Below are 14,868 nucleotides of genomic sequence, written 5' to 3'. Positions count from 1 at the left end.
TATAGATGGTATCTCAATAGGTGTGTTTGTATTACATAGTTAATATCCTTTGGTCAAACGGGGTGTGGGATATTAGTGTGTGACTACCCATGTGTGAAGTGTATCTGCAACATGGATTACAAGCATTGATTAAGTATATAATGGATGAATATAACTGATCATAGGCAATAATGACATTAAAATAATTTCTGCTTAATATAGTGCTTTTATTTTAAAAGATTTTTCACATCTATTACCTAATTATTTTCTTCAGTATAACCTATGAGATAAAGAGGTACTATTGTCCTCATAAGATTACAACCAGGCTATTCTTCCTCACTTAACAAATGTTACTTTTTCCCCTGAATCCTCATTACACCAAGGGAGTTGATTAACCTTTATTATTCCAAAGGTTTTTGAAGGGGTTGAGTGGTCCTCAAAGTTGTAAGATACCAAAATCAGGATTAAGACACACATATACATGTATGTATAAAGATCTGTTAGATTTCAAGACTACAGTGAACTTTAACAAGAATCTATCAGAAAGACCTAGTTGACCATGGCTCCTTCCCATGTTCTCTTGTAGCCACTCTCTATTCACTCTGACAGCCTTTTTGTATTTAGGCATCTTATGAATGAAGGTACCTGCCAAACTCTGCTCCCTTTCCCAAAAGCATCAGACTCCTTAGATAACTGTGCCACACTCAAAAGTTTCCACTGATCACATTCTTGATCAAAACTTTCATAGTTCCCTGATTTCACTAGGTATTTTTAGTTTGTTACAATCTAACAAACTAAACTATGGCAAGGTCTCAATATAAATGGCTATGAACTATTTGATACATCAACCCACCTGAGAAAAACGGTGTCTATCAAAGGGACTGAAGAGACACCGGTTCTTTATTTAAAGAGAGAATTAGAGGACGGAGAGATTTAGACGGTGTGGCAGGAAGACAAAGGTCTTCGTGGTGCTTCTTTGGTCAGAACCCCGAGTCAGCGGCTCCCACCATCTACCAGCAGAGTTGCCAGGGTACACTAGGGCTGAGGAGGCAGTGGGCGCTCCCTGGATGTACTTACAGGTCACCGTGGATGAGTCCATAGGTCTGCGGCATGCTCTGATGATAGACTGCTCTCAAAACAACTATGAGGAGGATCACCACTAAAGCTGGGAGTCCCCAGCTCAGGAGGAGGAAGAGCAGATAGCGCCTTTCGGTGTGTTCATCATTCATCACCAGCACGTACCAGAAATTCACAGACTAAGGAGAAAAGAGAACGTAAAATGAGCAGGTCTGACGGCTCAGGACACATACTCACATGGCTGAGACATCAAGAGTTACTGACCAACAAGGGCCGGGATCTACTCACGGATTCAAGTTCTGACTTGATTTTTTTTTTTCCCATTTATTTTTATTAGTTGGAGGCTAATTACTTTACATCATTACAGTAGTTTTTGTCATACATTGAAATGAATTAGCCATGGATTTACATGTATTCCCCATCCCAGTCCCCCCTCCCACCTCCCTCTCCACCCGATCCCTCTGGGTCTTCCCAGTGCACCAGGCCTGAGCACTTGTCTCATGTACCCAACCTGGGCTGGTTATCTGTTTCACCCTAGATAATATACATGTTTCAATGCTGTTCTCTTGAAACATCCCACCCTCGCCTTCTCCCAGAGTCCACAAGTCTGTTCTATACATCTGAGTCTCTTTTTCTGTTTTGCATATAGGGTTATCATTACCATCTTTCTAAAGTCCATATATATGTGTTAGTATACTGTAATGGTCTTTATCTTTCTGGCTTACTTCGTTCTGTATAATGGGCTCCAGTTTCATCCATCTCGTTAGAACTGATTCAAATGAATTCTTTTTAATGGCTGAGTAATATTCCATGGTGTATATGTACCACAGCTTCCTTATCCATTCGTCTGCTGATGGGCATCTGGGTTGCTTCCATGTCCTGGCTATTATAAACAGTGCTGCGATGAACATTGGGGTGCACGTGTCTCTTTCAGATCTGGTTTCCTTGGTGTGTATGCCCAGAAGTGGGATTGCTGGGTCATATGGCAGTTCTATTTCCAGCTTTTTAAGAAATCTCCACACTGTTTTCCATAGTGGCTGTACTAATTTGCATTCCCACCAACAGTGTAAGAGGGTTCCCTTTTCTCCACACCCTCTCCAGCATTTATTGCTTGTAGACTTTTGGATAGCAGCCATCCTGACTGGCGTATAATGGTACCTCATTGTGGTTTTGATTTGCATTTCTCTGATAATGAGTGATGTTGAGCATCTTTTCATGTGTTTGTTAGCCATCTGTATGTCTTCTTTGGAGAAATGTCTGTTGAGTTCTTTGGCCCATTTTTTGATTGGGTTATTTATTTTTCTGGAGTTGAGCTGGAGGAGTTGCTTGTATATTTTTGAACGGTATTTTTCACAGAACTAGAACAAATAATTTCACAATTTGTATGGAAATACAAAAAACCTCAAATAGCCAAAGTAATCCTGAGAAAGAAGAATGGAACTGGAGGAATCAATCTGCCTGACTTCAGACTCTACTACAAAGCCACAGTCATCAAGACAGTATGGTACTGGCACAAAGACAGAAATATAGATCAATGGAACAGAATAGAAAGCCCAGAGATAAATCCATGAGCCTATGGTCACCTTATCTTCGACAAAGGAGGCAAGGATATACAATGGAAAAAAGATAACCTCTTTAACAAGTGGTGCTGGGAAAACTGGTCAGCCACCTGTAAAAGAATGAAACTAGAACACTTTCTAACACCATAAACAAAAATAAACTCAAAATGGATTAAAGATCTAAATGTAAGACCAGAAACTATAAAACTCCTAGAGGAGAACATAGGCAAAACACTCTCCGACATAAATCACAGCAGGATCCTCTATGACCCACATCCCAGAATTTCAGAAATAAAAGCAAAAGTAAACAAATGGGACCTAATGAAACTTAAAAGCTTTTGCACAACAAAGGAAACTATAAGCAAGGTGAAAAGACAGCCCTCAGATTGGGAGAAAATAATAGCAAACGAAGCAACAGACAAAGGATTATTCTCAAAAATATACAAGCAACTGACTTGATTTTTCAATTAGTTCACACATTCATTTTTTTTCCCATACAAGACATTCAGGGTATCCCCAAAGTCTGAAAACATTAGGAAATACCTAGTATATTTGTGTTACTTTATATTTTGCTTCATTTGTTTTGATTTACTCTCAGTCATAATCAACTGTCATTGTTCTGTAAATGCATGCTTGAAGAAACCCACGCTGATATTCAAACCTACTTTCCATGTGAACAGTTCCGTGAGGATGATGAAGCAAACGGTCCTTTGCTCCAGACTTTTAAACAATTTTTTTACTTGTTGAGAACTGATCAGGTGGTAGAATCAGACACCGTTCCAGGGAATGGGGAGACGTGACCACAGCCCCAGGTTTCAGTTCAGATAAGTAAACAAAGAATCTTTGCACAGAGAAAAATGTACTGTGATGGGCTAGGTTTTATGGCCATTTTTCTTTCTCAATTTATACTCTCTTTTTCATTCATTTACTTGATAAACATTATTGAGAGCATGCTAAATTTCAAAGGCCCATCTAAGCATTGGGACTATAACAGTAGCAGAGATGACAGCTATTTACCTTCTTGAATCTTCCTTTCCAGACAGAAGGAATCTGAGGCCTAGAAGTGTTACTCTTGGTCCCAAATCACAGCTAGTTGTGTATGGAAGTCAAATCTAGAACTTAAATAGTCTGCCTTCTAGTGTTCTTTTTCCATGAGAGTACTTATGTTTAATTATCATTTATTACAGAAACAACACTGAAATCATATCAAACATATTTCACACAATGATACTTATCCACTAGCTAAATCCCCTTCTTCAACTTCATATGGCAGAGAGAGTGTGGGTACAGATTAATCATATGTATACGTTTTTATATGTTAAAGGGATAACTTGGGCAAGTGACAACAATCCCAGTGCCTCAGTTTCTTCATGCATACAGCAAAGTTATAAAGATTACATAAGACACTATATACAAAGTGCTAAGTGCATAGTCATCACGGGAAAATGTGATCGCCTCACTTAAATCTCCCATTAAGATGTCAGAAAGTGTGAAAGACAAAAGATAAATAGTTAAAGACCAAAGGTACGCAGTGATACAATGGAAACTCTTCTATGTGAAAAACAACATGCCTAGTGTTCCTGGGAAGGTTTTCAGATGTTTTTCTGAGGCTTCCAAGTAAGATTCTATCTGGACCAAATTAGCCTTGGGGGATTAGTATTGATTGGCCTAAAGCAGGAAAGTATAAAAATATTTGGTACTTGCAGATTTTTGTGTCTGATTTTATTTCCTGTCAGCACTCCATATCTTTGTGTACATCTGCTTCTATCTGTAAGTATGAAGCCTGTTTTGAGTTGTTGCTTATGTAAATTTGTTCTGAGTTTTTTTTTTTTAAATGGTCCAAGAGGCTTTTTTTCCTCCTTTCTATTTTAAGTTAGGTGGTGGTGGTTTAGTCCCTAGTTCAGTTCAGTTCAGTTCAGTCGTTCAGTCGTTCAGTCGTGTCCGACTCTTTGTGACCCCATGAATTGCAGCACGCCAGGCCTCCCTGTCCATCATCAACTCCCGGAGTTTATTCAAACTTATGTCGATCGAGTCGGTGATGCCATCCAGCCATCTCATCCTCTGTCATCCCCTTTTCCTCCTGCCCCCAATCCCTCCAAGCATCAGGGGCTTTTCCAATGAGTCAACTCTTCACATGAGGTGGCCAAAGTATTGGAGTTTCAGCTTCAGCATCAGTCCTTCCAGTGAACACCCAGGACTGATCTCCTTTAGGATGGACTGGTTGGAGAGTCCTTAAGTTGTATCCAAATCTTGCGACTGCAGCCTGCCAGGCTCCTCTGTCCATGGGATTCTCCAGGCAAAAACTGGCGTGGGTTGCCATTTCCTTCTCCAGAGGATCTTCCTGGCCCAAGAAACAAACATGGGTCTCCTGCATTACAGGCAGATTCTTTACCAACTGAGCTACGAAGGAAGTCCTTAGCAAAGTGGCATGACCCAAACAGGTGGAACTGGACTAAGTGTCTGATGCTAGGGTGGGTGATATTGTCTGTTTAAAGAAAGAAAATTCATGCCAAGTAAGAATGACTAACCCATCCCCAAAATAAAAGTATGGGTCATTTATTTTATATTGATGTTGTATAGATCCTTATAACAGGGTAACTTGGTGATGCAGTCGGTAGAAGAATCAGGAAAGAGAGTACAGACTGGTAAATGACTTTTAAGTTGATTCATCATAACAAAGATCAGGGCATTTCCAAAATGTCCACTTTTACACAGATGAACGTTAGTTCCATCAGTTAGAATCACTGAACCTTTCAGCAGCTGTCTGACCTTTCCCTCAGATAAGACTGAGACAAATGTAATTGTGTTGTCAGATTTATACATGTGATGCTTCTGCTCCAAAGAGCTCAAGTAACAGTGTCATTGAATTCTTGAATACTCAGTTAAGCAAATCCAGCTCTGAATGTCATGAACTTTTGTCAATTAAAAAAAAAAATCTCTTTCTTTCTTGAAAGAATCCAATCATTAAGGTCTACTTGAAGGACAGTATTTACCGTTGTATCACTTTTTATTTTATTGTGGTTAAAGAGTGGAAACGTTATGTTGTGAAACAACATTTAATTATTCTGGGACATAGCATATGGCCTAAATCTAAGATTTGTTATGACTAACTTACTTTATGTTTTCCTTGAATTTTAAATATTTTAATATAGTATGTATGGGAGGTACGTCCTGGAAAGTGTGCCCAGGTCATCAGCCCTCTCTCTCTGAACCCTGTCTCTCTCCTCACATCCTCCCACCCGCCGCCAACACACGCAGGGTGTGCTCATGACCCTGCCTTCTGCCAAAGCTGTGGATCCGGAGAAGCCTGACCCAGGCTGGACCACTCATCTGGCACTAAATGCCCTGAAATTTTGTGAGAGTCTAAGCTGGTCGACTTAAAAAAAAAGAAAAAGAAAACATATGATTACAGTTTCGATTTCCTTGCTTGTGATGGGTCTGTTAAGATCTTTTATTTCTTTCTGGTTCAGTTTTGGAAAGTTTTACTTTTCTAAGAATTTGTCCATTTCTTCCAAGTTGTCCATTTTGTTGGCATAGAGCTGCTGGTAGTAGTCTCTTATGATCCTTTGTATTTCAGTGTTGTCTGTCGTGATCTCTCCATTTTCATTTCTGATTTTGTTAATTTGGTTCTTCTCCCTTTGTTTCTTAATGAGTCTTGCTAACAGTTTGTCAATTTTGTTTATTTTTTCAAAAAACCAGTTTTAGCTTTGTTGATTTTTGCTATGGTCTCTTTAGGTTCTTTTGCATTTATTTCTGCCCTAATTTTTAAGATTTCTTTCCTTCTACTAACCCTGGGGTTCTTCATTTCTTCCTTCTCTAGTTGCTTTAGGTATAGAGTTAGGTTATTTGACTTTTTTTCTTGTTTCTTGAGGTAAGCCTGTAATGCTATGAACCTTCCGCTTAGCACTGCTTTAACAGTGTCCCATAGGTTTTGGGTTGTTGTGTTTTCATTTTCATTCGTTTCTATGCATATTTTTATTTCTTTTTTGATTTCTTCTATGATTTGTTGGTTATTCAGAAGCATGTTATTTAGCCTCCATATGTTTGAATTTTTAATAATTTTTTTCCTGTAATTGAGATCTAATCTTACTGCACTGTGGTCAGAAAAGATGACTGGAATGATTTCAATTTTTTTGAATTTACCAAGGCTAGATTTATGGCCAAGGATGTGATCTATTCTGGAGAAGGTTCTGTGTGCACTTGAGAAAAAGGTGAAGTTGATTGTTTTGGGGTGAAATGTCCAGTAATCAGAAATTTTCCAGGAAACAAAAGCCCAGGACTAGATGGCTTCACAGCTGAATTCTACCAAAAATTTAGAGAAGAGCTAACACCTATCTTACTCAAACTCTTCTAGAAAATTGCAGAAGAAGGTAAACTTCCAAACTCATTCTATGAGGCCACCATCACCCTAATTCCAAAACCAGACAAAGATGCCTCAAAAAAAGAAACCTACAGGCCAATATCACTGATGAACATAGATGCAAAAATCCTTAACAAAAGTCTAGCAAACAGAATCCAACAACATGTTAAAAAAATCACTCATCATGACCAAGTGGACTCTATCCCAGGAATGCAAGGATTCTTTAATATCCGCAAATAAATCAATGTAATACACCACATTAACAAATTGAAAGATAAAAACCATATGATTATCTCAATAGATGCAGAAAAAGCCTTTGACAAAATTCAACATCTATTTATGATTAAAACTCTCCAGAAAGCAGGATTAGAAGGAACATACCTCAACATAATAAAAGCTATATATGACAAACCCACAGCAAGCATCACCCTCAATGGTGAAAAATTGAAAGCATTTCCTCTGAAATCAGGAACAAGACAAGGGTGCCCAGTCTCACCACTACTATTCAACATAGTTTTGGAAATCTTGGCCACAGCAATCAGAGCAGAAAAAGAAGTAAAAGGAATCCAGATAGGAAAAGAAGAAGTGAAACTCTCGCTGTTCACAGATGACATGATCCTCTACATAGAAAACCCCAAAGACTCTACCAGAAAATTACTAGAGCTAATCAACGAATATAGTAAAGTTGCAGGATATAAAATTAACACACAGAAATCCCTTGTATTCCTATACACTAACAATGAGAAAACAGAAAGAGAAATTAAGGAAACAATACCATTCACCATTGCAACAAAAAGAATAAAATACTTAGGAGTATATCTATCCAAAGAAATGAAAGACCTATACATAGAAAACTATAAAACACTGGTGAAGGAAATCAAAGAGGACACAAACAGATGGAGAAACATACTGTGTTCATGGATTGGAAGAATCAATACTGTCAAAACGGCTATACTACCCAAAGCAATCTATAGATTCAATGCAATACCTATCAAGCTACCAACAGTATTTTTCACAGAACTAGAACAAATAGTTTCACAATTTGTATGGAAATACAAAAAACCTTGAATAGCCAAACCAATCTCGAGAAAGAAGAATGGAACTGGAGGAATCAACCTGCCTGACTTCAGACTATACTACAAAGCCACAGTCATCAAGATAGTATGGTACTGGCACAAAGACAGAAATATAGATCAATGGAACAGAATAGAAAGCCCAGAGATAGATCCACGAACCTATGGACACCTTATCTTTGACAAAGGAGGCAAGAATATACAACGGAAAAAAGACAATCTCTTTAACAAGTGGTGCTGGGAAAATTGGTCAACCACCTGTAAAAGAATGAAACTAGAACACTTTCTAACACCATACACAAAAATAAACTCAAAATGGATTAAAGATCTAAATGTAAGACCAGAAACTATAAAACTCCTAGAGGAGAACATAGGCAAAACCACTCTCCGACATAAATCACAGCAGGATCCTCTATGACCCACTTCCCAGAATATTGGAAATAAAAGCAAAAATAAACAAATGGGACCTAATGAAACTTAAAAGCTTTTGTACAACAAAGGAAACTATAAACAAGGTGAAAAGACAGCCTTCAGAATGGGAGAAAATAACAGCAAATGAAGCAACAGACAAAGGATTAATCTCAAAAATATACAAGCAACTCCTCCAGCTCAACTCCAGAAAAATAAATGACCCAATCAAAAAATGGGCCAAAGATCTAAACAGACATTTCTCCAAAGAAGACATACAGATGGCTAACAAACACATGAAAAGATGCACAACATCACTCATTATCAGAGAAATGCAAATCAAAATCACAATGAGGTACCATTATACGCCAGTCAGGATGGCTGCTATCCAAAAGTCTACAAGCAGTAAATGCTGGAGAGGGTGTGGAGAAAAGGGAACCCTCTTACACTGTTGGTGGGAATGCAAACTAGTATAGCCACTATGGAGAACAGTGTGGAGATTTCTTAAAAATCTGGAAATAGAACTGCCATATGACCCAGCAATCCCACTTCTGGGCATACACACCAAGGAAACCAGATCTGAAAGAGACACTTGTACCCCAATGTTCATCGCAGCACTGTTTATAATAGCCAGGACATGGAAGCAACCTAGATGCCCATCAGCAGACGAATGGATGAGGAAGCTGTGGTACATATACACCATGGAATATTACTCAGCCATTAAAAAGAATTCATTTGAATCAGTTTTAATGAGATGGATGAAACTGGAGCCCATTATACAGAGTGAAGTAAGCCAGAAAGATAAAGACCATTACAGTATACTAATGCATATATATGGAATTTAGAAAGATGGTAATGATAACCCTATATGTAAAACAGAAAAAGAGACACAGATGTACAGAACAGAATTTTGGACTCTGTGGGAGAAGGCGAGGGTGGGATATTTCGAGAGAACACCATCAAAACATGTATATTATCTAGGGTGAAACACATCACCAGCCCAGGCTGGATGCATGAGACAAATGCTCGGGCCTGGTGCACTGGGAAGACCCAGAGGAATCGGTTGGAGAGGGAGGTGGGAGGGGGGATCGGGATGGGGAATACATATAAATCCATGGCTGATTCATGTCAATGTATGACAAAAACCACTACAATATTGTAAAGTAATTAGCCTCCAACTAATAAAAATAAATGGAAAAAAAAAGAAAACATATGAACTTTAGTGGTGAATGAGCAAAAAGCACAGTGAAGAGAGAAGAAAGTGTGTGTGTAGAGAAGAACGGACAATGCCTTCCATTCCTGCTCACTGCTTCTGAGGTCCAACTATACATACAGAGCATGGATTCAATGAGCTAGCCTATATGCTTACTCTCCCTTTTATGATTTGAATGTCTGCTTAAATTAAGTTAGGTTCCTTCATTGTTTTAAAAATTTGAGATACAAGTTGCTCTTCTGGAGCATTTGTGTTAAAAGTTGTAGTTACTGCCATTCTCCATAATAAGGTGGGAGGGGGACATTTGAGATATATTCCTTTCCTTGTAATCATGGCTCCTCCTTTGTAATCGGAAGAGTATCAAGAGACCCTTTTCTTTGCATGGCATTTTTATGTTGACAGATACACAGCATATGTGCCTCAGTATCTATGTTTAACCAAAGTTAGAACAAAAAAGTTATGAAATTCAATATAAGTTAAAGGTGTCACTCTCACCAACATGCTTCATACTGAGAGCAGCTTACCACACATACCTATTTCCTGCTAAAGACAAAGTGTGAATTGCAAGGTCAGTATCTAGGTCTCCAACTACATTTCCAGCTCTAGTTTTAAATATTTTGTTAGAACCATCTTATGGACCATTTCAAGACATCTTATTTAGATATAAGGAAGCTGAGGTGGTGAGAGAAAAGCAAAACCTTTTCATATTTGGGTTAGTTATAAAACAAAGCATCTTGTAAGAGTAAGGTTAAGATTTATTTCCATAGAAAGTCATACAAATACTGATGATTTATTATTTACACAAGGCTTACATTTTGTATTCATTCCCTGCCCCGCCCCCCCCCCCAAATGTATGTGTTAGTGGAGATGCATACTCCTTGTTCAAGCTTGGAGATAACCCACTCTCTCATTTGCCAAAACTAAATGAGAATTTACAAAGGACACTCAGAAAAGAAATAGCTGAAACATACCTGTGAGCCATGGAAAATGAACTGGTGTATACCTTGTAGTACCTAGTAAAATGCTTTGCGTACAATCTTTATTGAGAAGCATAAAATAAATGAAGATGTACACAATTTCAATATTTAACAATTATCACTGAATTTAGTAAAAACTTCATACTTCAAACTTCATAACTTCATGGTTGAGTTATTCAGTTTACTCATTTATATGCTACTTTTCCAGAAAGAACTGTTGGATTGACTTGAACTCCTAATGAGAAGGGTCAGCCTGTTGTTTAATATTTGATTAATTGTGTCACCAGAAACCTTGCACTGATATATAACATCAAATTTAGTCACAGATCATGGATGCTATTAATTTTGTTATTACCTTAGGTTCTTAGTTATTCTTTCAGAGGAGAATCTAAGAAATGTTATCATGCGTCCTTGTTCCAGTTATCCTTCCTTTTAACAATTTTTACAAGGCTTTGTGAAGATTGGAGAATTCAGTATTTCCTGGGTATGTCATTTTATCTTGATAATTACCAGTCTGTTGCCCTTAATACCTTTGATGTTCCCTCAAATTAAATCAATGATGAAGGAAAAACACAGCTAATATTAGCTTTTCCCTTCCTGTTGTTATGCTCTGGTACTAAGCAGTCTTTCTACCAAGGAATAAATCTATGTACATTTGGTTCTTCATAACCTGATTTTACAGAGAAATTAAAGTACAAGAGGTGAATGCTCAAGCATAACTGTGAAATCATTTCTAACCTTATTCTACTATTTAAAAATATGTTCTTCAAGTAAGCTTTAGTTTCAAGATAAAACATTATATTTTTTATTAAGCTGTGTCCCTCAGCATGAAATAAAGAGACTGCAAGGACAATCCAGGCATGGATATTAACTGAAGCATTTTTTTATACAATTTAACTTGGTGATAGGAAATGATCCTAACACTGGGCCAAATGAATATCCAGGCAAAATTAAGTTTCTACTTACCTATATTATATATTAATATTGCAAATAATTTATTTGTGATTTATTTCCTGTGAAGATTAACTCAAGGTCTGACTATCCATCTGGTAACATGTTTCATGTAGATGTTAAGAGCAAAGACATTAGTTTTAGGAATTTATTCCATGGATATCCTATAAGTAAGTAAATTATTCACAGTGCAAGGATGTTCAAGGAAACCTTGTTTATAAAAGCAAAAGTAACTGGAAATAACCAGAACTTCATCACTAGGAGATCAGAAAAATAAATTATGGAATAACCATATTATAGTATAGAAAAGAAAGTGTATCAGGATGGGATAAATTTATATATACACTATATACATATATATGTGTGTATATACACACACACACACTGTGTACAAACATATATAGACTATATACACACACAAACACACATATGCACTTCTTTATTTATAAATATTTATATATTTGTGGAATGTATCTGGAGGCATACACAGGAAATGATTAACAGTGTTTACCTCTGGGAGTAGGGTGAGGGTAGAGCAGAGGGTGGAAAGCATATGAAAAAGGGAGAAATAGATGCAACTCTGCTGATCAAAGGAAATAGGAAAGTGTTTCAGTAATTTCACAGAGTGATCTTACATAAAGAGCAAACAGAAGGATAACTCAATTTCCATAGGCAAGGAGGGAATTTGTGAGTTGTATACCTCTTAAAAAACAAGCAAAATAATTTGTTACTCTGTTCCCATCATGCACAATATGATTTCCCTGTCAGAGAAGAGGGGAGCTTAAAGAAAAAAGTCAGGAAAGGGGAAAACTAAAGAAACAGTCGAGGCCACCAGCTCTGGAGCCGGCTATGCGCCACGTGTGCACTTCAGTAAAGAGGTTAGAGGTTATCTGTTAGTTCAGATCTGCAGCGAGTGTCTGCCTCATTCTGTCAGCCCCCTCTTTCCCCTGTATTGAGCTAATTCTCTTTTACAAAACAAAGATGGGAATTATATTGGAAAAAGAATATTCAACATGTTTCAAAATCCATGAATTATTAGCCTGTGTATTTTCCTAGCCATTAATACGGTAAATTAATACATCTGGAGTGTGCAGTCCGTCCCAGGAACTACTACTCCAAGCTCTCTCCATGTATTCATTCATTTTGCTTTTCCATAGTCCTCAAAGACAGGTACCATTATTATAAATCTACAAATCCAGTCATTCAGTAAGAAAATCCAGGCTCGAAGTTATGCAACATGTTCAACTGCAAAATTGTTCTTTACTTTGAAACAGAATCCAATTTTACTATAATGTACTAAGAGTATGATATAAAAGTAAGCAACTCTCCAAGATAAATTCATTTAAATCCATTTATTCTAAGATTGCAGAATTGATGCAGATCAAATAAATAGTCCTGACATGCTGAGCCCAATGATTAAGTTAGTAATTAACTTTTTAACATTATAAGCTATTCACACACACACATATATCAAATTCTCTATGTTGCTAAAAAATATGAAGTAGAATTATTAAAATATTAACATCCTTTCAGCTATTTCAACTTTGTTCAACTAATAAGACTGGATTAACAGTAGTCTAATCTTTTACGTAATGTTTCAAAAAAAAAATTTCAGCTTTACAAAGAAGATTTTAGTAGACAGTATTTTATAAATGGGAAAATACTGGTTAGTAAAGCGACAACCTTTGACCACAAAGTAACTCATTAGAGGTAACCTACCTAGAATGAGAAGTTACTGAATTTCTCCCTTGTGGTCATACCACAAACCATGAAAAATGTGTGGTGTACCACCTAAAACACATTAAACTTCACTGGTACTTTAAATAGTTTTCCTAAGCCATTAGCCATACAGAAATGTAATTAGCTTGTTAAATATGCATCAGCCACAATCATATTTACTCAAAACTTGAAGACATATAGAATACACTAATCTCTATTAAATTGGGTGAAAATTTATATGTGATCCTATTAACATTCCCCTAAAGCAAGAGATCCATTATTTGAAAGTTGGTCATTTCCTGCTGTTTGAATTTATTTCATTGAGTAGATGCTCTCTACTTTCAGATTCAGCTTTTTCAAATTTGAAATTTGTATTGGCTATAAAAGTTCTTGACGTGAATAAAAATTTGCTTCCCTATTTTTGACCCATTTTTTCTGGCTCTTCCAAATGAAGCTATATAGTCCATTCTTTTCTTTCCTATAGCAGCCCTCCCAGTAATTTGTAGACAGCCAGCCCACCTCCTTAAGTTGTTTCCAGGTTAGTTATCTCCAGCTGCCTCCAAGTTTCTTATCAGACTGTCTTTCAGCCTCTCATTGGCTGGTTAATATTCTTGCTGAAAGTAGCTACAGGGTGCCAAGCTTGTCTGACTATTGTAGATTACAATGTAAACATGGCTCCCTCAGCTGTCTCCATACTGTTATTTATGTAACCCAGGCCTGTGTTTCTGTAGTTAACTTCTGTATGCTTTAAGCAATCTGGTCACACATTTGATTGCTACTGAGTTTGGGTTAAATTAAAATTTCAAGATGTTTACATTAACCCCCATCGGATTGTCTTTCACTCTCATTTTCAAGCTGTCACAGCAGTTTCGCTATATTTGTTCTACCTTTACTCTTAACATAGGCAGCTTATATTTTAGCTAACTTTTCAGCTCTGTATCATCTGCATACCTAATAAAACAGCTTCCTGTGTCTTCATCCAGGTCATTCATCAAAAACTGAATAGGTCAGGGACATGGACAGAGGCCTTCAGCAAACCACTATGGCCCTCAGTTCAGGCAGATAAATAACAACACACACAGGATGCATATAAAAAGTTCAACTTAGATAAACTGCTGAAGATCAGAGAATCTTGCAAATGCAATTTTAATTTCAGCAAGTATTTGTTTTATGTTGTACAGTTTAGCTTTACTTTTTAATTGTTTGGTGGGAGGTTGGAGAACACCATACACCTTCCATAATTAGAACTTCTCAAAGAGTTATAAAACAGTAATTCTATGAGATAGGAATTACCGTCCCCATAATGCAGATTTAGAAACAAAACTTGGAGAGAGTCAATAACTTAAGGTTACAAAGATAATGACAGAGCCAGAATTCAAACCCAAGATGCAGGTCTCTAATTGTTCCAACTAGTTTATTAACTAAAGAGTTCGGTTTTCTTCTCCTTCAGAAGTGAAGTGAAGTGAAGTCGCTCAGTCAGGTCCAACCCAATGGCAGGTTTCTCCATCCATGGGATGTTCCAGGCAAGAAAACTGGAGTGGGTTGCCATTTC

At 37.2% G+C, this 14,868-nt stretch overlaps 1 protein-coding gene across 1 annotated transcript in view; it reads right to left on the bottom strand.

The window, feature by feature from the left end:
* The window catches only part of ADGRV1 (adhesion G protein-coupled receptor V1), a 544,484-nt gene that overhangs the window by 173,403 nt on the left and 356,213 nt on the right, over positions 1–14,868 (bottom strand). The window contains exon 85 of the mRNA XM_070465812.1: positions 1,057–1,235. Within this exon, the coding sequence (XP_070321913.1) occupies positions 1,057–1,235 (179 nt within the window). The remainder of the gene's footprint in view (positions 1–1,056; positions 1,236–14,868) is intronic.

This window comes from Odocoileus virginianus, chromosome 3 (assembly GCF_023699985.2).
Source record: "Odocoileus virginianus isolate 20LAN1187 ecotype Illinois chromosome 3, Ovbor_1.2, whole genome shotgun sequence".
Taxonomy (NCBI): Eukaryota; Metazoa; Chordata; class Mammalia; order Artiodactyla; family Cervidae; genus Odocoileus; species Odocoileus virginianus.
This window is presented reverse-complemented; position numbering and strand designations above follow the sequence as displayed.